The 26,407-nt window shown below is 44.2% G+C and overlaps 2 protein-coding genes across 5 annotated transcripts in view; one reads left to right on the top strand and one right to left on the bottom strand.

Annotated features, from left to right (window-relative positions):
* Tdh (L-threonine dehydrogenase) overlaps positions 1 to 2,253 on the top strand; it is a 63,409-nt gene extending 61,156 nt beyond the window's left edge. For 3 of the 4 annotated variants that reach the window (XM_077690275.1, XM_077690276.1, XM_077690274.1), the window contains exon 9: positions 1 to 2,253. The gene's annotated coding sequence lies outside the window, so the exon portion shown is untranslated. The other variant, XM_077690273.1, reaches the window with a different exon arrangement.
* Prim2 (DNA primase subunit 2) lies at positions 2,228 to 22,804 on the bottom strand. The gene is made up of 12 exons (XM_077690272.1): positions 22,538 to 22,804; positions 22,324 to 22,439; positions 21,990 to 22,069; positions 18,831 to 18,951; positions 18,620 to 18,718; positions 16,504 to 16,782; positions 11,686 to 11,868; positions 10,741 to 10,867; positions 8,031 to 8,113; positions 6,383 to 6,545; positions 3,073 to 3,198; positions 2,228 to 2,358 (listed from the first exon to the last, which is right to left on the bottom strand). Exons 1-12 carry the CDS (start codon positions 22,692 to 22,694, stop codon positions 2,330 to 2,332), a joined length of 1,563 nt encoding a protein of 520 aa, XP_077546398.1. The 5' UTR covers positions 22,695 to 22,804; the 3' UTR covers positions 2,228 to 2,329.
* Between the last annotated feature and the right edge of the window lie 3,603 nt (positions 22,805 to 26,407).

Genomic DNA, 26,407 nt, shown 5'->3' with positions numbered 1-26,407 from the left:
TACAGCACAGCTGCCTGCAGCGTTGAGATGGAAAGCTTACAAGAAGCTGGACTGCGAGCACATTTTTTCAAGAGATTCATCCGTCCATGCAGCAGTGTTCGTGCGGTTCACTGGCAGCAATGTTACAATTGGACATTGCTTTGAATTCCGGTTCTTAATGTGACGGTGACTGGAACGTTACTTGGTTACATGAACAGAGAAACGATATACGTGTTGCTGGTTTCTACAGTCTTCGTGCGAAGGTGGAATGCTTGTTTTGAACTTAAATGGTCATGTCTTGTTAGTTACTAAAACAAAGAGCGTGCAGTAACTTGTGTGGGGCCCGGCATTGCAAAGGATGCCACTGCTGTATATGAATAGACATTCCAAAGAGCACTCAAAGGGTGATCAAATTTAAAAACTAACAATTGTGATTTTGAGTAGTATAATAGGTAATAATAGTTTCGTAGATTTGTAAAGGTTCCCAGATGCACGAGGCAAAAATGAGTAACACCTAGGCTTGGTCGTGCCAGTCTTGCTGTGCTCGCAATGCCCTTTGTAACTTCGACATTCCATTTTTCTTGGAGAGGTGTGGTTAAGAATTGGGTGTGATTTCATTTCAAGTTACATCTCATGTGTAGCATTTAACGAGAGCGTTTGACAGAGTGCGTGCCTTACAAAAGTCTTTCATTGTGGAAAAGGTATGACTTTTGTCAAGGCCTGGGAAGATGGTGATGCCAAGGGTGTGTATACGTAGAGTGACTGAAATACCAATATTTTTCTGGAAATGCTTAACTTCATTACGTTAAGCATTCAAAATGTTTCTCAAGTGCTCCAAGTATGCTGACTTACACTCTGTTGACATCTGTAGCTCTGTTTACCTTTGAACTGTATCTTCAGTACGATTCTTCGACATTTCCTCTTCATTGTCACTTTAGAAGTACCGTGGTCAGTGAAGAACTCGATTAGATCAACTTTGCAGTGCATTTAGGTGCAAACAAATTTTTTCATGTGTAGCTTCAGCATGAAAACAGGAAAGAAACAACCAAAACAAGGTTGTAAGAGCTTACCTATAGGAAAGTATCGTTATAGCTTGAAAAACGCAACCCATACTGGTTTATGCTGGAACCACAACCCTCAAGGAAACAGGAAATTTGCTTCTCAAACTTTCGTTGTTTGTGCGAATCTCAGCATTGTTGGGCTTTGTACAGAGTTCTAATGCTTGCTGTGTACATTGCAACATTTAGGCCCACAAAGCGGAACCTCTGAACATTCCTAAGCATGTAGTCGAATGTTGTACAATTGAATCTCGCATTTTTTTTTTTGCGTTATGGCTGGCACGTTGAAGCCATTGCGTCTTTTTACTTTGGTCCTTTGGGCACAAAAAAAAACTTTGCACAGATGCATGTAAACCGTGCTGGATAAAAAAAAACTGTCAAAGGGTTTCCATACTGCCATGAATCTCACAAAAGGGACAAAATTTCCCCTTATATATTGCGTACTGCAAAAACCTCGTTAATTGGACTCTCAGCCAACTCCAATTCAAACGCCCCAAACGTCTCCCACAAGGCTTTCGCATTAGTTTTGCTCTAAATAATTCACAAGTTCGGATGTTTTAATTAAGCATTTTTTTATATTCCCGTAACATCCAAGTTAACGAAGTTTTTAAATGTATCGTTACACTCTATTTTCTCAGGACCCAGTTTGAAAACAAGGTTCTCTTTTGCATCTCAGCTGGCTGCTGACAATCACACGCTGTTGCTTAGTTAAAACGCTAAGTTGCTTTGCAGAAACTTTAAATGAAAGCGGGACTACGAAGCATAGGCACATGACTTGTCTCGTTACTTCATGTCTTTCTGCTGAGAGAAACGGCCAATTTAATAGGTTGTGAACATTAGTCTACAAAGCTAAGTTGCAGTGTCCAGGTTGCAGGATTATACACCCTCCCTTGTAATGGATATGTATAGACATGCAGACGTAGTGCTTTGCCTTATAAACAAAAAAGGTGAAACATTATGGTTTTTGTGAATCTGAGAAAAATGTAACATTATAGCGTGCTCTATATTTTTCCGCAATTTTCACTGGTGTACCAAGTACGTTGTGGTGATCATGGGAAAAACAAGTGTTTCATAAAACTGTGCATGTTGGCACCTTTTCAAAAACATTATTTATAGGGGGACGAAACTTAAAAAAACAGGGGTGCGAACGATGAACTAGAAAAACATTGTATTTCTTTCTTTTTTTTTAAGCATTAAAAAGGCTATTTATTGCTCATTTCTCGGCGATTGTCTTCTTTCAATTACGGTCGCATTTACAATAAATATGGCTGGCTTGCAGAAATGTCTTGCCGTTACGACTCCATCATCGAGTCCTCTTGCGCTGAATTGAAAAAAAAAAAAAAAAGTATTTTTTAAAATTAAGCTTGCTGCGTTCGAGGCAATATGACTGGCTGCATCATTATTTGGCAGAACACAACTTTCTGTAAAATTTCCTTTGAATGCAAGCAAAATCAGGCAATGCTACTCTGAATTCACTTGGTGCAGAAAATGAGATACAATAATATCAAAAAGCACCATGATGTCAAGTAAAGCCTTGAAATCCATCTAAAAAGGCCACAAGAGTAGTTTAAAGCTACAAACATGATTACATACAATGACTTTTTTTTAAGTTACCTAATGTAGAGAAGCTTGCAGAATACTTCCCTCGGCACAGCAAATACAAAATATATTGGAACTAAATACTTTAGTTCCGAAAACTGAAATATCTAAACGAGTGGAATTCATGCACAACTCGGTGCCTTGTAGATGGTACTTTAAACGGTCACACACAATTCTGTCTTTTTAGCCCAAGTATGATTGACATACAAAATTAGCTTTGTTATAACAGAACAAAACTTTTCCCAATGCAACATCAAAAGTACACTACGTATATTCATTTTATTCTAAATACTCAAAGCTTTAATTAGCCCACAGTTTGTAATATTTCACAACAAAAAACAGTGATCAAAATCTCTCAAAAGTACCCAGTAGCTGAAATTTACAGCTGCTTGGGGACCAAAATAAGTAGCTCCAACTGACACCCGATTTTCCATACCTTTCTGCTCAGCGTCACAGAGCATTCCATCGAGATCGTCCATGTCGTCGTCAAAGCCGTCCGTATCTTGCGTCGGCTTCTGCGAGTACACTACTGCCTTCTGCGTCTCCATGTTGCGCTGCGAACCTGCAAAGCGCCATTCCAACTTGTACTGGAGGAAACAAGCCCACACTTCTTCTACGATGCACTTCCACGTGTCTCATTTCGAGAGAGATAGAAATAGAGAAAAAAAATTGGCCGCATATCTGCTCCTTTCGTTGCAAATGTCGACGAAAGACTGTCGTCTTTCATTGACATTTCCAAGTAAACGCCTCTCTTCGCTTTTCCGCTGACCTCTCACGCTGTTCCTCTCCCATCTCACTCCTCCCAAGGTAACACGCTAGAGGTTTGCTCAAGTCAATTTAAATTTACCGTTGTGATGACTGATATCCCCAGGCTTCTAAAAAGACGGAAAAAGGTTCCACTGTCTCGATGCCAGCGCTGCTATACGGTAGAGACGCGCGTGAATCGAGGCACCCTACTATAACGTTTATAGAACCACGCTGCCCTACTCCACGTGCGTTCCAAGCAGAACATGGAACCTATCTAGTGGAACCTTTCGTAACTGTTGCCGCTTGATTTCTTAAAATGCCGCCAGAAGCTATAGTGGCGCAGGCGACAGCAGGTGACGGAGTGAATTTTTTTTCTGCAGTAGATGTAGTACAGTAATCCCTCCTTATAGTGAAATTGCTTTACTCAAAATATCGCTTCATTCGGAATTTCTTCTGGTTCCAACCCAAACGCATGCATGTTAGACCACATTACTCGAAGCTCACGAGGAGCTGGACCCGCTTAGAGCGAAGTGGCGAGCGGAGGCATCGCCGAGCGGCGACGACCCAGAGGCGAGTCAGGCTGTCAACATGGCAGGTCAACGCAAGCTGGTGTTTCCCCGGCGATCTTCTCGAGCTGGTCAAGCTCGATTCGCCCCATCTGACTTTATACAAACAGTCCAAGTGCGTGGTAGGGCCACTGAATTTTGTTCCTCGACATTGGTCAATGACACACTCGAACCGTAGATTTTGCAGTGGCGTCGACAGCCGGGCGCCAAAAAACTCTTGTGTTGCAAACTTCACGGCTGCACACCTCGGGAAAAAATTGCCCAGTGATCATGCAAAGCCCCCAGTGCAAAACCGGTCAGTTTTCATGATTACGCTGGGTACCCACAATGAGCGGGTGATCGTTTTTTTTTTAGCTCAACACACACAGCCTCAGACTCGAGCCACGGCGTTTGCAGTGCTTTCCAGTGCGAAACTGTCGTAGCGCTCTGTGACACCCGCATGCCCCCCTATAAAAGTGGCCACTTCCACTGCCACGTTTATGTGCGGGGACCACAGCATCACGCAATGTTTGGCCAAATTGGAGTGCGGGTTGCTCGTGCCCGTTAACACTTTGAAATAGCCAAAGTTCACTGCCTTGTTTTGCTTTAGTGAATATCTTGTGCTTTGATTCCTAGCAGCTGTGGCGCAATTTAAGCTAATGCTTTAGCTTTTCTCGAGCGGTCGCTTATATCGAAGTACCGCTTATAACAAAAATTTTCGCTGTCCCGCTGAGTTCGTTATAACGAGGGATTACTGTACTTCATTTCGCAAAAATCAAGCATCCATAAATTTTTTTATAAAGGAACATTGTAAATATCCCTTATGTATTGATTTTCTGCCTTATATTTGCATAATGTCTTGTCCTTGTTCAACAATGTCGACAAGCATGAACATTGACACTGGATTTAAACGTCTAGTTTAGGCTGTGGGTATACAATGCTTCACTTTGGCCGGGTGGCTGAATTGAGTCACAGACAGACAGACAGACAGACAGACAGACAGACATACATACATACAGACAGACAGACAGACAGACAGAGAGACCAAAATTTCTGCGTTTAAGCAGCCCAAGAAAGACTAACATCTTTAAAAAAGCAACACCAGACACACATCAACCTCGGCCCAAAGCTAGCACATGCATACTTCACAGCAGAAGTTTCGAAGCCACACTTGTTGTCATACTTATGCAATTCAGAGCGAGCGCTAACGGGGGCATAATCAAATTTTAGACCTTATTTCAGTACGAAAAAATTAGAGGGGGTGGCGTTCTTTTTGTTTGTTTGTTTGTTTCGCACGTTGCTTATGGGAAGTTCAAGCTAACAGGCAAGACGTTTGTGTGCATGTCTTCACCTCAGGTGACAAGGGCAAACGGTGTTGAAACTATCGTCAGGTTGAGCCCACTTGTTCATTAAAAGAATCTCAGAGTTAAGAAAAACAAAGGAGAATTTTAACAGATGAGCAGTGCAGCAGGCACAAGTCCTCCCAGGTGTACTGCATTACAGTGCGCTATGATTAGCTGCAAAACAGGGCTGCGCACAGTTCAGTACCAACTGTAGAAATTCTTTCGTCTATCACCCCGCACTTGCCAAAAGTGGACTGCTTCTAGGGATGTAAGCAGCTTCCTATGTAACTGCAGTGTTTGATGCATAGTAGTACAGCCCAACCCACTTATAACAGTACCCGTTATAACAATATATTGGATATAACAATGAACAGTCATGGCACCATCAACTTTGCTACACGTTATATGGTAAAAAAAACAGCTTATTACAATGGCCATTTTCCTTATTATTGGTTATAACAACCGAGCCTGACGGTATGAGCCTACGTCAGGCATACTATTTGGAGATCTGTGAGAGATCGCGGGTGCGGTGTGTGCGACCAGCAATGACTGCAAGCATGAGATAAGTTGTGGCATCTTCTATCTTTCCAACGCTCAGCAAAAGTTGGTGTCTTTTATGTGGCCATGCTATCCCTGAAAGAAGAGACTTCCTGCCTGCCCCTGCCATCTCCTGCTGTCAGCTGGCCCAGGAAATAAGAGAGGCAGGGGGAACCTCTTCAACACTGCCTAGATTAAGATAAAGCTAGTGGTGTAAAGGGGACCCCCTACGCTACTGTTGATTACCAGTGTTAAAAAAGGCAGAAAACAATGCCACTTTACGAGCATTTAATCTGCCAATCGTTAAAAAAAATAAAAGTCAAGGATTTGATGAGGAGACTTCCTCTTATGTGAAAGCCAATGGTCTTTCCTACGAGTCGTTGTCACAGCCATGGCTAAGTCTGAGTGGCCGGCCATGCAGTTACATGTCTGCTTTGAAAATATTGGGTGAAGACCACTAAATGCTTACAAAAGCAGCCGTTTCTGCCCAAGCCTGTTATAACAATTACTGGATATAACAATGACTTTTTTTGTGGCACTTCAATATTGCTGTAAGTGGGTTACGCTGTATTACCAAACTTGGATTCCTTGGCGGAGCCGTCCCGGAATTGCCGGCTGAGCATGTAGTACTCGTTGGGGTGGCAGATCACCATGGCGGGGTCGGGAGACTTCTGGGTCACCCGGAACACCGAGGTGCATGCCAGCTGGTAGTGGCCCTTCTCCACAAAGCCCATCACCTGCGACATCGCCCCCACCGCCAGTCAATCAATCAATCAATCAATCAATCAATTTCAGCAAAGACAACAGGGAACAACATGCAGCACACGCACGTTGTGAAGTTGCGAATGACTTTTAACCAAGAATGCTACCTAGTGTAATCCCCAACGGCAGCTGACACCAAGCTGTCTTGCGCTTGGTTCTGATCAAAATCGTGTGCATCTAATAGATCGCGCCGACCAAGAATCGCAGGTGCTCGCTCAGTCCAGAGGTAGCGTAAAACGCTCCGTGGGTCTCAGTCTAATGCAAAGGTATCTTGGAAAAAAAAATCATACTCATACTGGCCACTAAGACGACTTTACCATTAGCACCAGTTTCATTTCGCTAATGCAATCAGTTAGTTCGCAGTAAAGTTGTGAACGTTACCGAACTCCTGTCTGCTGTCAGTACATGGCAGTCAAAGAGGGAGTACGGTTACAGAGAGCGGCTGTCACTCTTGTTTTGTTTAATAAAATATCCCGAAACAAATTATATAAGCATTAATTTAGAAAGAGCTTTAAAGCCTTGTGTGTGCGTGTCTTTATTCCATCAATATAGTAAGGCACCATACATAACTCGGTACAGTACATAGAAACCTGCTGACATGTTTCTCACAGGACTGGAAAAAAGAAACGTAGGAGCTGGGAAAAGCAACAGCCAGGAAACAAGGGGAAAAAAAAGTAATCTAAATGGTGAACTGCACATAACCTCATTGCTTGCTTAGCACTCGAGAAAACCGTGCAGCATTGTCTGCCACATTTCCTTGACACCATTGTAAAAACAAGCCCACACTTCCACAGCAGACTAGTTTCCGCATATGCCCGCGCGCGGGAAATAAGCCGCTGACAACAGCCCACGCACGACGAGGCAGGCATCAAAAGTCCGTGACACAAAGAAGCCAATGCCGCAAAAACTCTGCACAAGACAGCAAGCGCAAATGATGATTGCAACTGATGCAGCTATTGATAAAAATGATGATATAGTGGAATCCCGATGTTATGTCCTCCAATCTTACGACGATCCACTTCTTGGGACGGATCACCGCGGTCCCCAGCAAAGTTTCCATAGAAACAATGCATTAAAATCCCCAACGATACGACGCGCGGATGCACGCGGTCTGCTTCACACGACGGACCCGGGCTAAACCGGCGTTTTTCCTATCTTTTACACTGCTTCGCCGCCTCGTCCTGATCTTTTTTTATTCTTAACCCCCGTTTGACGCTACTTGATGTGCAAAGGTCTGCAGGCGGGGCAGACCACTTGCTGACGACGCAAGCATGAATTCTCACGTTAACATCATTTCTCTGGCCCCTAACCTTCGAGGCAGGGCTCCAACACCAACCTTTAACGGTTCATATTGCGCAAACAAGCACTTAAACTTAATCGAACCTTAATCGACCTGTATATGCCACCTGAAAACGTTTCAGCTCCTCTTCAAACAAGACAAATTAAGAGTCACGTCTTGCCTCTTTCAAGTCGCTGTCCCTGACTCCTTCAGCCTTCAGCTTGTCCTGGAGCGTAGCACGATCAGAGTGCTTGAAGGGGCAGCCTGTACGAAAAAAACGTCACAACTATAGGGGTGGAACAGGGAACATGAGTTTGGGAGCAGTCCTGGGAGCTGCTAAACATGCCTTTTGTAGCAGGCTTGGAGCAGCCAGAAAGTCCTTTTGGAGCAGGTTTGGAGCAGCCAGAAATGCAACTTGTAGCAGATATAACACCATTTCACAGCACTATGGTGCCTATGTAACCTCCCTGCAGGCCACTGTGCAAGTTCCCTGCCAATCACATCTTATCTACCTATTATATCAGGCGTTCTGGCGTGCACTAGGACCTACTCTGAACTAGAATTTTTTGCACTATATCGGGAGGTTTACAACATGCTGGGATATCTACCGTCGGCCCCATCGAACGCACCGCGATATCACTGTTGAAAGGTTAAATATCATGCGCATAGTCGAAAGGGATCAAATAACAGGCCTTGCTTCGTGTCAACAGCAATGTTTAAGCGGACTCACGGCGGCATACTGTAGAACGTGGTGTTTGCTTGCATTTTTTTGTATCAAACAGCGGTTTTAGTGTGAACAAAGTCGAACATAGCTTTGTCTTGGCCGGTCACAGAGTTGCGAGTGACGACGAACATACGCCAAAGACTACTACTTAACTAGAGCGTGTTAGATGGCATGATTAATGTTGGCTGGGGCCTAGCAGGCGTGCAGCTACGGGAAGTTGTGGGCAACAAAGCTAGGATCATAAAAAATGGGCAACTAAATCGATGTTCACCTCCAGTAAGCTACAACCTTTCACGCGAATATTACTCTGTTTGTGATGAGGCACAAAAACCTTTCACTTCTGGTTACTTTCCACAAATTGTGGAGCAGCGGCCGACACCAGCTAACAAAACCATGCAAATGTGACATAAATAAACCCACAAAGAAGGTGGGGAAGACACGTAGTGCCTGCGGCCTTACGGCTAGGCCAAAGCCAAATCCCATAGCCGCTCATAGCACTGATGAAGCCTAAGCCATAACTGCTATGATGAAACCGAAAACACGATGTTTCAGCCAAGTTTCAGGCATGGGGCATCATGGCGGTCGTATCTCGCTGGTCAATTCAGGCGCTGCGGCGCTGGACGGTGCTGATAAACGAGTTTGGTGCTACAGGGGTGGTTTGCCGCAGGAAAACAAGTTTGGCGCTCAATGGCGCAAATGGCACAGCTGTTCCACCCCTGAAAGTATTGCTTGTAGCGTAGGTTACAGTATAACTAAATGTCGTTAGCAGAGAGCACTTTGAACAAGGCTCGTTAGGGGGCCCTGATGACAAAATATAGCCTCGCTTAATTTGGAAAATCTAGCCTTTGGTATCTTACTTAGCTCCATTCAGCCACGAAAGGTGTTTTTTTTTTAAGCAATAAAAGAAATTCAAGAAATATCGAAACACATTTAACTCTTCCTGCCACAGGACGTCAGCAGTGACAGAAAAGAGGCTAACGCTAAGAACATGGTTATCAGTGTGCGAACTACCTATTATCATTCAGGAGATATGATCGAATGGAACCGGAGGCACGACTACAATCGCACAGTGACGTTTCTTGGTGGTGGCTTTGGTAAGCGGCCAACAATCGCACAAACAAGATTCGGTGACATCACGGAGACTTTGCCAGAAAATGGCTGATGTGGATATGAAGTCGCCATTGCTTCATGTGAAGCCATGAAGAGAAAACACAAGTTTGGTACATTCAAAAGATTGCCTCGTTAGAATCATACTGACACCACTTTTAAGGTAAACTTCGCTCAAATAAGCTACATAATAAGGAAAAAAGGGAATGGCCATGCGACCCACTCGCTCACTTCCCACAACAGAACCTGTGATGTCATCCCAGCCACCTCTGCGATTGGCGGAGGCGTGCAAAAGCAAACGCAAGTTAGGCAGGGCTTACAAGCTTGCCGAACAAGCTATTTGCGCTTAAATTTAGGGCACATACTTTTTAAAGCCGTACGAATGGTGGGAAAAACAGTGGAAGTTACAAAAGCACACAGAAACATAGAAGTACTGATGCGTACTCGGTTGGTACTGCGCACGGTTTAGCTGTACAGGACTGCGGGGCTTTGGGGTTGTCTCAGACGACACTGGCCGATTGACGCAAGCAACGGTGTCTTACGTGACCAAATTTGTCGAGCGAGCAGTATGTTTCACGGAACTATTATTTTCTCCCTGAACAAAAACAAGCCAGGTTTAAATACGGTCAAAAACAAACCAAAGGCAGAAAACGGCTTGTCATGGTATAGTGCGCCATCTATGTTCACTAGCAAGGCTTCCCAATCGGCTTCAAAGCGGTCGGTTCCTGTGATGTCATTGCGGACCACGAAAATGCACGATTTAGCAGGAAAATCAAAATGTTAAATTAATTAATTTCTCAGTGAATAAAGCGTCGTTTGCATTGAGACAAGTGCTGGGCGCACTATAAAACACGAAATCTTTCGAATAACACAAACTTGTATTTTGTCTTCATGGCTCCTTTAAATGTAGACTATATTTTTGAAGTTATGATGAAATTGCTGCCATTGTCCTAGGGACAAAGCAGCCTTTTAAATCAAGCAAACGTTTATTGTGTCTCTAATAACTAACTAACTAACCAACCACAAGAGCTGAGGAAGAAATAATAAAATAAATACGCACCATGGCAGTCTCCCGGCCCTGGTGCAACACCGCTGATGATCTTGTTGCAGCTGTAGGGCGTGTAGTTTGCTCGCTTTCCCTCCGTGCCGTAGTTGTGCCGAATGTTGTAGCTGTACTTCTTGTCAAACTGCAATGCGGGCACATGGGCCATCCACTGTGGTGAACTACACCCCCGAAACTCCCAAAGAATACTGCAATTCTGCTCGGCGCACAATCAACAGTGTACAACGAATCCCAAAACTCAACTGCCTGCGAGGAGAGATTAGGACAAGAATTTGCGCTTCATGAAGTGAAAGTGATGCCAGTTGGAAGCGTGCACGTGCGCAAAATTAATTCCTATGACAGTTTTCATAAAATAAGAGTTACGGCCATTTTCTGTAACCATACGTCCTCCGTCGACGCTCATATATTGACAACAGATCGGATTCGTAAAGTTTGCAATTTCACCGTGAACTAACTAGTTTTGACAAATAACTTGGTGTTTCCTAAACAGATTGCATTCCTGACATATTTGTTTGTACCGTAGTTTGCTGTTTTCGCTCTTTTCTATCTTTTTATTTTTTTCTCTTTTCTTTTTCTCCTTTTTCAATACTGCTGTTATCATGTGCATTTTCAGTGTATGTATGGCCCCCCCTATGTGATACCCTCCACAGAGGGTCTTTAGCAGTACTATGAAGTAAAAAAAAATAAAAATAAAACTCAGTGCAATGATAGAGTCATCTTAGTGGCCAACTTAGTATAACTTTTTTCAAGATGCCTATGTTTGATTGAGAGCTACAGAGCATTTTCCACTAAGTCTAGAGCAGGCACGTGCGATTCTTTGTCGACACAACCTGATAGACGCGCGGAATATTGGTCAAAACCTAGCGCAAAACAGCTTCGCAGGAAAAACAAAAACAAAAAAAAAAAAAAAAAAAAAAAAAGAGGAAAAGAGACGAGCCTCACGTTTTCGATTCCAACGTGCTTGGAGAATTCGTCCCTCCAGAAGCGCAGGGCGTCTTGGAGGGCGAGGCCAATGCCCTTGAGGAAGAGGCCGTACTGCATGCGCCCGCCGTGCCGCAGGTGGTGGTTGGCGCGCAGGGCCGCGTGCATGGTCTTCATGCACATCGGGAACGACTCCTTGCACAGCTGCATGGCACCCAGAAACATCGAAGCAGAGAAAATGGCTTAGCACCAATGACAACACCTCAGCTCTTGTCAGTAATTAGGGTTACCACCTTTCCCCCAAAAGAAAACCGGCCCTCCGGGAATAAGAGGGGGGGGGGGGGGGGGGGGTATATAGAAGGTTAAATTTGTGTTGAAAAACCGACGCCACGTATTTTATTATTATATTATTTTTTTTTGGCATGCAATGCCGGATGATTGTAGCGATTTCCTGGCAAGAACTCAGCATAAAATTTGTGCAGAAAGTGACTAAGAGTATCTAAAAAGGAAATGTGAACGGGATTTGCTGGAAACACGTGACGTGTTTTCTTTGCTCACGTGTCCTTGCGCAGCTTGTCGGCACAGATTTATCGTCGCAGTTACTGAATTGGCGCTTATAGAACGCCCAAACGATCATAATCGTGGCCCGATGGGCGAAAAACCGGCAAATGACGGCAGGTTGTAGGTATGGACCGGCAACCAGCACGCTGTTTAAAAAAACAGGTCGGGCCGGTCAAAAACCGACCAGGTGGCAACCCTATCAGTAATGTTCCGTACTGGGGACAAAATTTCCAATTTCTAGGTTCAAAAATTCCCTATTTGGTAGCATTTTTCCCTGCGAGTTTCTCTCGAATTCCCTGCAAATTTCCCTGCATTCTCGTTTTGTAGCTGATAGATCTTTACAGGATTTCTGTTCGGTTTTTGTGTGTTAGCTAGCGCCACCTATGTGTACTTTACGTAGCCTTCCTCACGCAGATGCCGTTCAGGAAATCAGAGTTTCAGCGTGAACTAAATACCACTACATCTGCCAATCAGCAGCATTTGACTACGCATTTCCCGTTTTGTACCAAGCAGCATGCTTACTTTGCATGCTAGAGCTCTAAGTTAAAACTGCCCGTATGAAAAAGAACGAGACATTGTGTTGTAATTGAGGTAATTTTGGCTCAGTGCCTGAACTGCAGGCACCATCTCTTGTTGACAGAACGCGGACTAATGCGCACCCGAAATGTTTTTTTGTACATTCCACAGGAATACATGCGGACAGGCTTCAGCACTCAAGCCGCCACCGCTTCACCCTTTACTAGATCGCTCTCATGGACTAATCTTTCCTCTATACTTCCTCCTGTTTTATGAACTACTCGATTGGAAATGATCTAGAATGCTTGTGGCATGCTAGACCACGACTCTGGATATCTGAACATAAGGGAACTAAGGGAACTCTTTAAACAAAAGCAGAGTAATAAAGGATGCAAGGTCGCGTTTACTGACATTATTTTTTGTTACTCCAAGACTCCTAAAATTCCCTGAATCTAGTAAAGATTCCCTTTTTCTCTTTTGGCCAAAATTACAGCTGAAAATACCCCGCACGGAACATCACTGGCTCCTGTTCGACAGCCAACAATGCCTTGTTTGCCGAGAAAGAAATAATCAGCGCTCGCATTTCCCTTCTGTTTTTTGCGACGCTTCCGAGCACGTCGCAAAGCAGCCAGAGCGAGCCGGGCCGTGTTTGTTATTTGACCGTCGCTATCTTTCTGAAAGCCTGTCCTCATCGGCTTTCGATTTCGTTGCAGCCAATCAAGAAGGGTGTACTTGATGCCATCTTGGTGCAGCGGCGTATGGCAAAATCCGCCACCAAGCCCCTGCTCTTCATTGGTGGGGAATGATGACAATGGCAAAGCTTGAATGAAGCATCAGTGAATGAAGCGTCGTTTGCTGCCGGACAAGCGCTGCGGACACTATAAAACACGAAATCTTTCAAATAAACCAAGCTTGCATTCTGTCTGCATGGCCCCTTTAAATATCATCTCAGTTTCCTCACATTTGCGGCACCCGGCTCTAATACTGTCTTTCGGAGCAGAGTAGCGCAGTAAAGCCGATTGGCACAGCATGGCACAAATGGCGCAGCACTTCCACCTCTGGAAGCGCCAGGACAAAGCTATAAGATGTGCAAAAAACCAGAAAAAAGAACAAACAGGGCTTCAGACGTTGGGCAAGGTGAAAAAAGACTGCGAAGGAAGTACCTGGTGAGGCCTTGTTGAAGGAGAAACTTGAAGTAAACCATGAAAGCAGAGAGGAAAGAAGGAAAAGGGAAAGACGAACGCGTTATTGCAGCATGGAAAGGCACCACTACAGCAGAATGTAGAAAATGTTCACTTGTTGAAGTCTCGAAAAATAGGTGAAAGGTGAAAGAAAAGAGCCGCTCATATGGCGACACTATTTCTAACCTCAATCGTGAAACAGGGAGAAAGAAAAAACATTTCAGTAAAAGCAAAGAAACTTAAGGATGCAGTGGAAAATAATTGCAGGCACAATGTAAGCGCATATATAGTGTGCACTAGTAAAAGTATCAGTTAAAATTGCCACCATTTACACAAGGCAACTTGCACACAGCCATAGTAACACCACCACAGACAACGGTAAATGTTCCCCCTTCACACTTCAATGCTGAATGAAATGCTACAGCGCACGATGGAACGTGTTAAGTCCAGCCTTGGTGCAAAGTATAAAAATACTCCCCTGCCTCTGACGTGTGTACATGTATGTTAACTTGCACTCAGCTTACTTACACCTCAAGGGAAGCTTGCCTAACTTCCTCCCATAGCCTGAAAGTTAGGCCACGTCACTACTTTTAGCAGCTCAAGCTTATTGTTCATGGCCTAGATCATAAATGAAACAACTCATCAAGTCTTTATATGAACCGACTGTGAATGTTGAAGCAAAAGCTACAAAATTCCTGAGCAAAGTTGCAAAGGAATAATTCAAGGTGGTTTCAAAAGCCCACAGATCTGGTAAAACTGATCATGCGTACCTGGTCAATTTTAAAATGTATCTACGAAAGCGCAGGACAAAATTCCTTTTTGCAGCCGTTTTCTTATTTCTTTTTACGTTATCCCATGCATGAGTACCAGGGTAACAGGGTGGTTACCAACAGGCAGGAGTAGAGGTTGACCATTAGCTCGATGGAGGAATGAAATAAGAAAATTCGGAGGTGCAGAACACTCTCTTGCATCGCATGACAGGAATGGCTAAAATAACATGGGAGATGCCTTTGCCCTGCAGTGGACCCAGACAAACTGATAATGTTGGCCCATAAGTTAAGTAATTATCAAGTAATATGCTTATAAACAGCCGAATATATAGCCTTCCCTATATATAGCCTTCATCGATTATAAGACAGCATTTGACTTGGTCGAAACCTCAGCAGTCATTCAGGCATTACGGAACCAGGGAGTAGACGAGCATTGTGTAAGAATACTGGAGGATATTTACAATGGGTCCACAGCTACCATTATCCTCCATAAGGAGAGCAGTAAAATACCTATAAGGAAGGGCGTTAGGCAAGGTGACACGATCTCTCCGATGTTATTCACAGTATGTTTACAACAAGTATTCAGAACATTGGATTGGGAACAGGTGGGGGTAAGGGTTAATGGAGACTACCTGAGTAACCTCAGATTTGCTGACGACATTGCCTTGCTAAGCAACTTGGGGGACGAATTGTAAAGCATGCTTTCCACACTGGACAAACAGAGTAGGACCGTGGGCCTGAAAATTATTATGCAGAAAACCAAAGTAATGATCAATAACCTCGCGACAGCACGGCGGTTTGAGATAGGTGGCGAGGCCGTGGAAGTGGTAAGCGAATATATCTACTTAGGCCGAGTTGTGACCCCGGATCCCAACCATGAGGCAAAGATAATTCGAAGGATAAGAATGGGGTGGAGTGCATTCAGCAGGCATTCTCAGATAATGAATAGCAGCCTACCATTGTCGCTGAAGAAGAAAGTGTATGACAGCTGCATCTTACCAGTGCTCACCTACGGGGCAGAAACCTGGAGGCTCACTAAGAGGGTACAACTTAAATTGAGAACGACTCAGCGGGCAATGGAGCGGAAAATGATAGGTGTAACATTAAGGGACAAGAAGAGAGCGGCTTGGGTCAGGGAGCAAACTGGTGTTAAAGACATATTAGTAGAAATTAAGAAGAAGAAATGGACGTGGGCAGGGCATGTAATGCGAAGGCAAGATAACCGCTGGTCATTAAGGGTAACAGAGTGGATCCCTAGAGAAGGCAAGTGTTGCAGGGGGCGGCAGAAAGTTAGATGGGCAGATGAGATCAAGAAGTTTGCGGGGATAAATTGGTCACAGTTGGCACAGGACCGAGGTAATTGGAGAATAATGGGAGAGGCCTTTGCCCTACAGTGGGCGTAGATAGGCTGGGGATGATGATGATGATGCTTGTAAAGTGGGGAGAAAAGAAACAGTAAAAGAACACACTGCATAAAGATAGAATAGGATGAGTAGAACGTTGAGGATGCGATAGCCGTCTTTACCTTCTGTGCCGTCTTTTCTTTCCGCTCGGTTTCTTTCCTTTTCGCAAACTGGCCCAGTTTTAGAAGCAGGAACTGGCCCACTTCCTGACTCTACCGAGATATCAAGTATCCCACGAACGTGCCCCCAATCACCTGGTCGATCATTTAGGGCGTGATGGAGTCGGTGGGGTGTCATTTCTCTCTGCAAACATGCATTTACTGGCCCAGCTCTAGAATATGTACCAACTGGCCCGGTTCTTGACTCTCCCAAGACGCCTACTGGCCCCGCAACATCCCCCCCACGCACCTGGTCGATCATCTCAGGAGTGACAGAGTCGGTGGGGCGCGAGGCATCGAAGCCGCTGCCGGCGTCGAAGTTGGCGAGGGCGCGCAGGATGGGCATGATGCGCTCGTCCTCCTCCAGGCGCTGCACGATGCGCGTCGTCTGCGCAAGCAGGTGCGACAGGTGCGCCCGGTACTGCGACTCCACCAGGGTGATGAGGTACGCCGCGGGCACGTACGCCTCGCCCCGCCGCAGGTACACACTCCGGTCGGACACCAGGGGGAGAACCTCCAGGAAGGAGACCTGCAGGGACGGTTTCAGTTTCAGTTTTATTTTATCATTTCAGTTGAAATGGTACGGAGCATAAATAACTCTAGGAGGTCCCATAGTCATAGACTGGGGAGGGACCTCCTACCAACAAGTACGAACGAAAAGTACACTTAACGCAGTTAACAGCAGTAACAAACCTAAAAAAACAGAAAGAACATTATTACACAATCAAGCCAAATATTGTTACTAAAAATCAAAAGTATTATACTAAAAGGTAATTAAAGGGGGATATTCATCTACATACCACATAATACAAGCACATAATAACAATCGTTAGGCCAAAATGATCCGGCGAAGCTCCCTCTTAAAAGAATGAATTGAAGGCGATGATTTAATGGTTGGGTGTATTGAATTCCAGAATGAAGTTGCCAAAAAGTTCGCAGTTAGTTTGCCGTATTGGTCCTACATTTTGGTAAAAGATAATTTGTTTAAAGGGGCCACGAAGGAAGAATACAAGTTCAGTTCACTAAAAAGGCTGCTTTTAATCTCAAACTTAGACAAATAAGAGAGGTATTAAAGAAGACGTATGAAGCAGTGGTGACACCCTCGCCACTTTCTGGCGATTTTCGGAGTGAAGCCCCTTACGGGGCTCGGACTGTCGGCGTCTCCTGTCGTCGTCGTAATCGTCGTCTCATGTAGTCACAGTGCTAAAAAACCAGGACTCTTGTTTACGCCTCGCGCTGGAACGTAACGTGCACTAAAAAAACACCAGGACACTGGCTTACGCCTCATGCTGAAACGGTTCGCAACGCGTGCTAAAAAAAACACCGGGACATTCGTTTAAGCCTCGCACTACAGAGCTTCGTGCTTCAAAGGCGAGACTTTTACAGCAAAGCTGTATATAACTCTACGCCCCAACAGTATAGTCTCTGTGGGCAAAAACGCCAAGGCGCCAAGAAAGCACTTATGCACTGCTTGCTTTGCCCCTCCCCAGGTTTCACGTCAGTGGAGATGGCCCGCGATTTTTCTATGACATTACAGGATCTTGTGTGCGCGATTGGCAGCCGCTAACCTACAGCCACCTTCAAGAAATATGACTGGGCGATTGTAGTCTGGCTTCTAGTTCTGTTCGATAAAACCACTTAAATGCTAACGTTCAGTTGACACAATGATAACAGCCCATATTACATCACTGTACCAATAATCTCAAAGTTTTTTCAATATCTGTTGCTTTTCTTAGCTTAAAAATTGTAAGCCACGGCTAAAAAAGGGGCTGAGTGAGTTACCAAAGGCTGGTTCTTTCAAACCAGACAAAGTTGCATTTTGTCTTCACGGTCCTTTTAAGAGAAAACGAAAAGTCTGAAGAGACTGTGACGCTGTGAGCTTCTGTTTGCTGCATATCTTGTATCTAATTTTGCTTTTTGTTTGCAATAAAACCTCCCTACTGCAAGCTCACTCCCAACTGCGGGTATTCGCAACTTGGAAAAGTGACTAGACAAACAGAATGTAGGAAATGAACATTGTATAAATTAAGAGCCAAAGCTGCGTGACAGGCATTCGAGTTCCAATTTGAGAGCGAGAGAGAGAGAGAGAGAGAGAGAGAGTGTGTGTGTGTGTGTGGAGCTGAGGTGGACATTCATTGCCCAGAATTAACAACAGGCGGGCTACGCAAGTAACAAGATGACTACTGAGAGAAGTGTTGGCTTAATAGGAAACAGAAAGCGCTTTTAAAGGTCAAAATGGCAATTACATACCGGAGATTTCAAATAAAAATACGAAAATGTGAGTTGCTGAGACTACAAACCCGCAGAAACGGCTGCAGTTATCACCTGATAACACATTCTTTCAATTAACTGGTTGACAGGCATACCTTGTAGACGTCCATGGCATCCAGCTTGGCGGCAGTGATTTCATGCGACGACGCTGCGATGATCTGTTCGGAGTACTTTGCCTTCTCATTTGCAGAGATCTGGAAGCAGCGTCAGAATACAGAAATGGAGGAGAAACTAAACTAAACACACCAGTCGATGGAAAAAGCATCTCGGTTTGCGAGAAGATATCATGATAAATCCTGCGCCCACCGGAGTAAACTCCATGTTGGAGTCCTTTAAAAACGCCTTGATGCCTTCCGAACTCTCGTTCTGAAACCGGTACCGGAAGAGGTCCATTTCCTGGGTGATGAACCAACGGCGCAAAGCTGGCCTGCGATGTAGGATTAGAGATGTAGAGGTAAACCTGGATATAACGAAGCTGACAAAAATTCGCATTTTTTCGTTACATCCAGGTTTTTGTTACATTGAAGGTTTCGAGTAAAAACTCATGGGAACGAAGCAGAAACGAAACCAATATGCTAGGCATCAGTGGTGCTGAACTCGCCCTTGTTGAAGGATGTATTTGTGTGCACTATTGTTTGCTCCTGTGTTATTGTTGGATTTTTCTGTACCAGCTCCTGCAATGCCCCAGGCATGGGACAGCAGTATTTGTAAATAAATAAATAAATAAATAAATAAAAAATAATGCCATATTTGAAATCAGTTGGGAAAAAGCAGCAAGACTGACAAGTTTCACAGAGTTTACTTAAAAATTACAAGAAATTGTTTTAAGAGTCATGTCCCCCCAGGAGCCATGAAGAGAAAATGCAAGTTGGTTTTATTCGAAAGATTTCGTGTTTTATAGTGCCCCCAGCGCTTGTCCGGATACAAACGATGCTTTATTCACTGAGAAATTAAACAATTTAGGTTAAAATTTTGATTTTCCCGCTCAATCGTGCGTTTTCGTGGTCCCAAATGACATCACAGGAACCGACTGCTCTGCAGCCTAGAGTACCTTCATTCACGCATCCGCCGTACAGGGTAGAGACACGTATAAGCTGGCGCCGCCATTTTCGGTTGCTCGCTCGCCGCCGAAGCAAGTCATTGTGTCAAAACCGCGCTAAAATTATCGCCGCAACGCGGTTTACTGAAGAAGTTTGAATCATATTGCCTGTTTCACGTTGCTAGGTCTCGTGGGAAACGAAAAGAATAACGCGTTGAGCCCGTTGGCCCAATTGCGGCGGCACGGGACCGTTCAAAGGTTGTCTCCACCCTGTACAGCGGTGTTGGTTTGTTCCCGCGTTTCTTTACGTTCCGTAACCTAGATGGCGCCACCATACCGTGGCAAGCTTTGGTTTGTTTTTGCCCGCATTTAAACCTGGCTTGTTTTTGTTCTGGGAGAAAATATTCGTTCCCTGAAACAGTACTCGCTCGACAAATGAGGTCACGTAAGACACCGTTGCTTGCGTCAATCGGCCAGTGTCGTCTGAGACAACCCCAAGCCCCGTAGTGCTGTGAAGCTAAACCAAGCATGCTGTGCGCAGTACGAACAGCAGAACGCATCAGTACTTCTATGTTTACATGAGCTTTCGTAACTTCCACTGTTTGTCCCATCATTCTTATTGCTTTGTAAAGAATGTGCCCTAAACTTAAGCGCAAATCGCTCGTTCGTCTAGTTTGTAAGCTATACCTAATTTGCGTCTGCTTCTGCCAGCCTCCGCCAATCGCAGAGCTTAGCTCATGTGACATTATAGGTTCTGTTGCGGGAAATGAGCTGGTGGGTCGCATGACCATTCCCGTTTTTCCTAATTATATAGCTTATTTGAGCGAAGTTTACGTTAAAAGTGGTGTCAGTATGATTCTAACGAGACAATCTTTTGAATGAACCAAACTTGTGTTTTCTCTCCATGGCTCCTTTAAAGAAAACAGATTGGGCAGTGACGACACCCCAGCCACTATCGGCGATTTCTCAACGACGTCAGAGAATTTTGTTTGTGCGCTTGGCAGCCTTCGACACAAGCCACCGCCAATATACACGACTTGGTGATTGTAGGGGGACCTCCGGTTCCATTTTATCCTGTCACTTGAATGCTAACATGTAGTTAGCACACCCGTAACTACGTCTTTAGTGCTGGCCTCTATTGCATCACTCCTGGCGAAAACACTTCAGTAAAGCGCAAATTTGATAGTTTTGTGAATATCCTTGCATTTTTTTTATTTAAGAAATGTCTTTCGTGGCTGGTAGAGAGATGCCAAAGGCTGCTTCTTTGAAGTTGAACAAACTTGTATTTTGTCTTAATGGCCCCTTCAGCAACCCTTTGACTAGGAGGACATAGCAACACAAAATGCAGAACAATGCCATTCAGGATTGCAGAGGATTATGAGCACTGCGCTGACCTCTGATTCAATGGTTCCTTTTTGTAAAACATGTTCCATGAAGGGTATAAAAACAAGGTGTGGTGAACAAAACTTTTCAAAACATATGCCTTCTTGGTTGGGTTTGCACTGCACAAAGTTATGAACATGGGTCTAAATAAATTTGGTGAAGAGTGTTCATACAGCAGGTATTGGCGGTCATGATGTCACAATATCCCAAAATTTTGTAGCATCTTTTATGAGCGACCTCGTAACGCCAAGCATGGAGGTTACAGCATGTCAGATGTCACGTGCTTAATTTTTGTCGCTAATTACAATGATTCACTTGCTTCATGCTGAAGCACTCGCTGAAGTTGCTGATAGGTTGTGCCTTAAGAATACCCGCGGAAATCTTAGATCAACTCGCAGGCACTCGTTGCATGATCCCATGAAAGAATACCACACGCCATTTATCTCCTACAAATTGCCATTAGTCAATAATGTTACCTACTAAAGCACACTGTAAATTTTTTAAATATTCCCCACAGAGTGGTTGCTAGATCTTGTCATATGCAAGCCTTGCTCAGGGGCCTCTAAAGGACATTCCATTTCAGACCATGCTTTGTGACGTCAACGCTCATATCCTTCAAATAGGAAACGATTGCTGTGGAATTTTATGCTACACAGTGAAGTTTTTTTTTTTTTTTTTTTTTTTGAGGCATACTAGAATTGTCACCAAATATAGTTCTAGCCAAAGTAGGGCAGCCTTTAAAAAATCTGATTTATATTTCAGCTCGAAGCTTCAAGTGTTGAACTTCAAAAATAAATCTTTACTGAAAGACGCCACATCTCTTCAGATCGCCATTTCATTAGGATAGTATAATACAAGCTAAGCTCGTACAAGTCCAATAAACGTTCTCGCAGTTATTTTAACTCATGCACCTCATTCGACAAGAGAGGCTTTATCATTGCAAACCTCTCCGATCAGAGCTCACAGCTCGGCACAGTAAGAAGTACGAGTACAAAACTACTCATTTCAGCGACTCAACAAAAAGATAAGAGAAATGGACTCACGTTTCGCAAAAGGCGAGAAGGAGGATGAAAAATGATAGGTTGTCCTTTCGAAGAATAACGCCGCCGTTATCTTCGGTCACCTGTGAGGGGAACGAGATTAACGATTGGTCGCAGGGTGCAGACGAAAGCGAACACTGAAACTGTAGAATTTTAACAGACGGCACAAATGATATGATTGACAACTGTGAAAGCTAGAAGTAACGAAGTGGAGTAACGAAAGTAACGAAAGTTTGCGAATGGTTCGATAAAGTCCCTTCCGTGAGAGCCTACAAGTCTGTCGGAAACATCGCAGTGCACGGTGCGGGAGTATATTTAAAGGACAGTGACAACTCACTCGGCTGACGTAGGCTTTCAGTTTCTGTTTGCGGAGGTCGTCCATGACGGAACTGGCGTAGTCCGGCGAATGCTTGTTGTTGAACTTGGCGTCGGCGATCTCGAAGGCTTTCAATACTGCGTAATCGGCGAACAACGTTAAACCGTCGTCGAAGCCTCTGAACTAGTAATACGAGCATCCGCACCAACTATCCAGGGAGGCGCGTTTTGCGTACCTTTGAGTCTTTCGACGGCGATCTCCTCGAAATCGCTGAGCGGTATGCTGTCGGTAGGCGGGGTGTTGTAGAATTGTAAGAGCGTCTTTCGACCACTGTAATCGGCCTCGCCGACGGCAACGTGCCGTCGCCGTCGGTTGTGACCCGAAAACTGCATCTCGAAAATGAAAAATGTCGGAAAAGATGGAACTCAGTACGCTCCGACGCAAAATGCGCGCGAACTACGCGTATCCGTTTCCCGCAAAAACTTCGGCTCTGACCGGCTCCGACTGGCTTGTTCGAAACACAAAATGACGCGCAATACCAGCAATACTGTTCATAATTCTTTTATAAATGTAAAAATACCTGCAAATTTCTACTTTATTACACAATTTTATATAGTTCTGCGTAAAAAGAAAAAAAATTGTAGAATATTATTATTGCATAAATACAAAAGCTTGAAGCAGACGACGCTACACCAAGTGGGCGTCAAGGAGGTTGTGGACGTCGCACTACGGGACCTTATTTTGTCGCACCGCGAATGATAAAATGGCTCGTAAATACTCCAAATATAAGTATGCCTACACGAACAAAAAGTTTCTATTGTGCTAACACAAGTAAATTAAACCATTCAAACACACTCGCGCCTGCGCAGTTGAAGACATGATCATGCCTACAGCTCGTGTTAGCGCGATAATAAAGAGAACAGCACAGGACAAGCTGTGAAACAGTTTAACCTGAATATATATCGAACTCACGTAATCAAATTTTTCTGCAAATAGAACTCTTCCTGAACACTGCGACTGTATGGTGTAAAATAATAGCAAACAAATTGTGCATCTGTCATGTCGATAAATGTCCTGAAGGCTGGCTTCTTGTCACTCCGCGCACAGTCCTAGTGTCCATGTAGGGATCGTTACAAAGAACCAAAATCAAATTACATGCTACCCAATTTTTCTTACGACGGCCAATGCTTCGTTTCAAGTTTTTTTAGATACTGATTTTAAACAAAACACGAGAGAAACCTGGATGACCTTTCAATCGTTGATTTGACACAGCCAGGCATATAACAAATACAATAAGTTATGTCTACAACCCAACTAATTGAAAATAGTTAATGAACTTTGTCACTGCTGCCTTTAAGACTCCTGTTATATCAGGGATTCGGTTCAATACCTGCACCTATCCCACTTCAAAGAAATCCGAAACCTTGCCACCAGCCTGAGATACGCGCCCCTAAATTTCCGGCTCAGAAGCATTACCGCTCTAGCTCATAAACCGCGCCTGGACCATATGCTCGATATGAGCTAGACTATCACGCTGGTCAACCATCGGTACCTAGTCAATAAATAATAGATAGTGGGTGTGGCGGGGAAGGATCTCGTATATGCTCCCGCAGTAAAAGGAATGTCAGATAAATGAAAGCGTCATACGGGGACTTTATTGCACGCCCCAGCAAGTACGTTTCAACGAGGGACTGATGGCTGACCAATATTGCATTCTAGCTAACATCGCGCATATGGAGGCCAGGGGCAGAATACAAGCAAGGACGCTAATGCAGCTGAGGCGACCTTCGGGGGCGCGTATCTTCCACCGAAGGCAAATTGGGATTTGTGTTGGCTGGTTCCAGTTTCCTGCTACAAAAATGCGTCCTAATTGCTAGCAGTTACAAAGTTAATGAAGTATTCTTTAGTTAGTTGAGTTGTAGTTACATGCATAATAGGAAATTGCAATGCTAAAGAGATAGTCCGTCCGCCGCGGTGGCTCAGTGGCTAAGCCGTCGCGCTGCTGAGCACGAGGTCGCGGGGTGGATCCCCGACCGCGGCGGCCGCTTTTCTGATGGAGGCGAAAAGCAAAAACGCCCGTGTGTGCGAGATTTCGGCGCACGTTAAAGATCCCCAGGTGGTAGAAATTAATCCGTAGCCTTCCACTGCGGCGCGCCTCATCGCCTGCGTTGCGTCGGCGCGTTAAACCCCACAATCAACATAAGGGCTGGGCGGGAAAGTAGCTGGAAAATCGCCACCCACATACCCCGCATAACGCGTGCGGTGCACTCCACACGCGTTATGCGGTGTATGTGGGTTCGATTCCCGCTACCGGAAAAATGGCGGATTTTTTCTCGACTTCAATTTTCGCTTATTTATCACTGCATCAACAACAACAAAAAAAAAAAGACGGACATATGTCATTCGGCACTATAAAATCTTTCCTAAATCAGCCGAGTAGCACTGGAAATAAGGGCTGCAACCTTGATATATATATATATATATATATATATATATATATATATATATATATATATATATATATATATATATATATATATATATATATATATATATATATATATATCAGGGGCTCGGTGAAATAAGACAGAACATAAGGGTTGGCAGTCAAGAAAACCTCGGAAAGCAAAGGCAAGGTTGTGGTGGGTCATAGAAACACATGAAGAATTTTTTGAGTCAGAAAGAAAGTGGTGAAAAAATGCCCGCCGGGTGGGATCCGAACCCACGACCTCCAGAATACCGATCTGATGTGATATATATATATATATATATATATATATATATATATATATATATATATATATATATATATATATATATATATATATATATATATATATATATATATATATATATATATATATATGGATTCAACTATTTCAAGCTTCGTCGAGTTCTGAACGTTCTGTTTATTATTAAGATGATAGGAGCCCCAACAGCCCATCTTCCACTGTGAACACTGTGAAGGAGCGAACATGGTGCACTTTATCTGAGTTAGAGCAACCGACCTTTGGGGGCATACCCAACGAACGTGTTCATGACCGATTTTTTCTGCGACAAAATCGCGTCCCAATAAATAAAGGGACCTCAACTTCAAAAATACATACATTGCGTTTGAAAAGACCGCATTAGCAGAGTAAATGACAGCAAGGCGACTACATTTCGGCGCGCTTTTCAAATGCGTTTGGCAGGCGTTCAAAGGCTTTGTAAAGGAAAAATAAATTTAAGAATTGCATTTCCTTCAACGTCTATTTTTGGTAATCTAATGGTGATTGCACACTAATTTATATCTTTAATTAGTACTATTTCGTTCCTTTATATTTTTATTGCATTCTGCGCATGCGCCCATTTAATAAAATCGGTGTATAAAGAGGGGGGGGGGGGCAAAACGTGTAGGTTAGCGTTGACTATTAACTATTAGAAGGTTGACTATGAGGGCTAGCTGTACATTCCCCGTCTAATTCAACGTCTATTTTTGGTAGTAGAATAGCGGTTGTACATTCATTTATATAGCTAATGGATACCATTTCGTTCCTTTAGATTGTTCATTATACATTCTCCTGCCCCTTCAAATAAAAGGGGTGTGCGCATGTGAAGGGGGTGAGGTGGAGAGGTAGGTTAAGGTTGACCATTAACCCTGACCGATTTCTTATTTCTAGCCTGTACTCAATGTACAGCTGTACGTGCAGACAAGAGAGCATCGGATGTCGTCTGCTACGCGGGAATACCGCTTGTTTTCGGAGGCTAAAATTGTTTAGGCGATAAACAAAACGTGTACAGGACAGGGTGTAACACATTTCCCCGCGTTGGCCTCGCCATTTCCCAGGCCCCGCGACAAGGTCGGGCTGCTGCTCTTCTTGTAAACGACAGCGGCGGTGGCTGAATGAGTGTTCGCTCTTTGTCTTTTTCCCGGTGCACGCTTTCAAGGTTGCCGGCTGCGTACACGCGTTTAGCACCGGCTAATCGTATGCGCGGATCTCCATTCAGTCTCACTTGGATGGAACTCATGCAGGTCGAATGAACGGACCACATAGAACAAAGGAAGGGTCAAAGAAAGAAAGAAAATCCCCCCGTCGCCAATCGCAGGCGACTGTCGCGAGCAGGC

The sequence above is a fragment of the Haemaphysalis longicornis genome, unplaced genomic scaffold (genome assembly GCF_048455015.1).
Source record: "Haemaphysalis longicornis isolate Haplotype H1 unplaced genomic scaffold, Haemaphysalis longicornis Haplotype H1 scaffold_10, whole genome shotgun sequence".
Lineage (NCBI taxonomy): Eukaryota > Metazoa > Arthropoda > Arachnida > Ixodida > Ixodidae > Haemaphysalis > Haemaphysalis longicornis.
The sequence above is the reverse complement of the archived record's forward strand: the minus strand, read 5'-3'. Positions and strand labels throughout refer to the sequence as shown.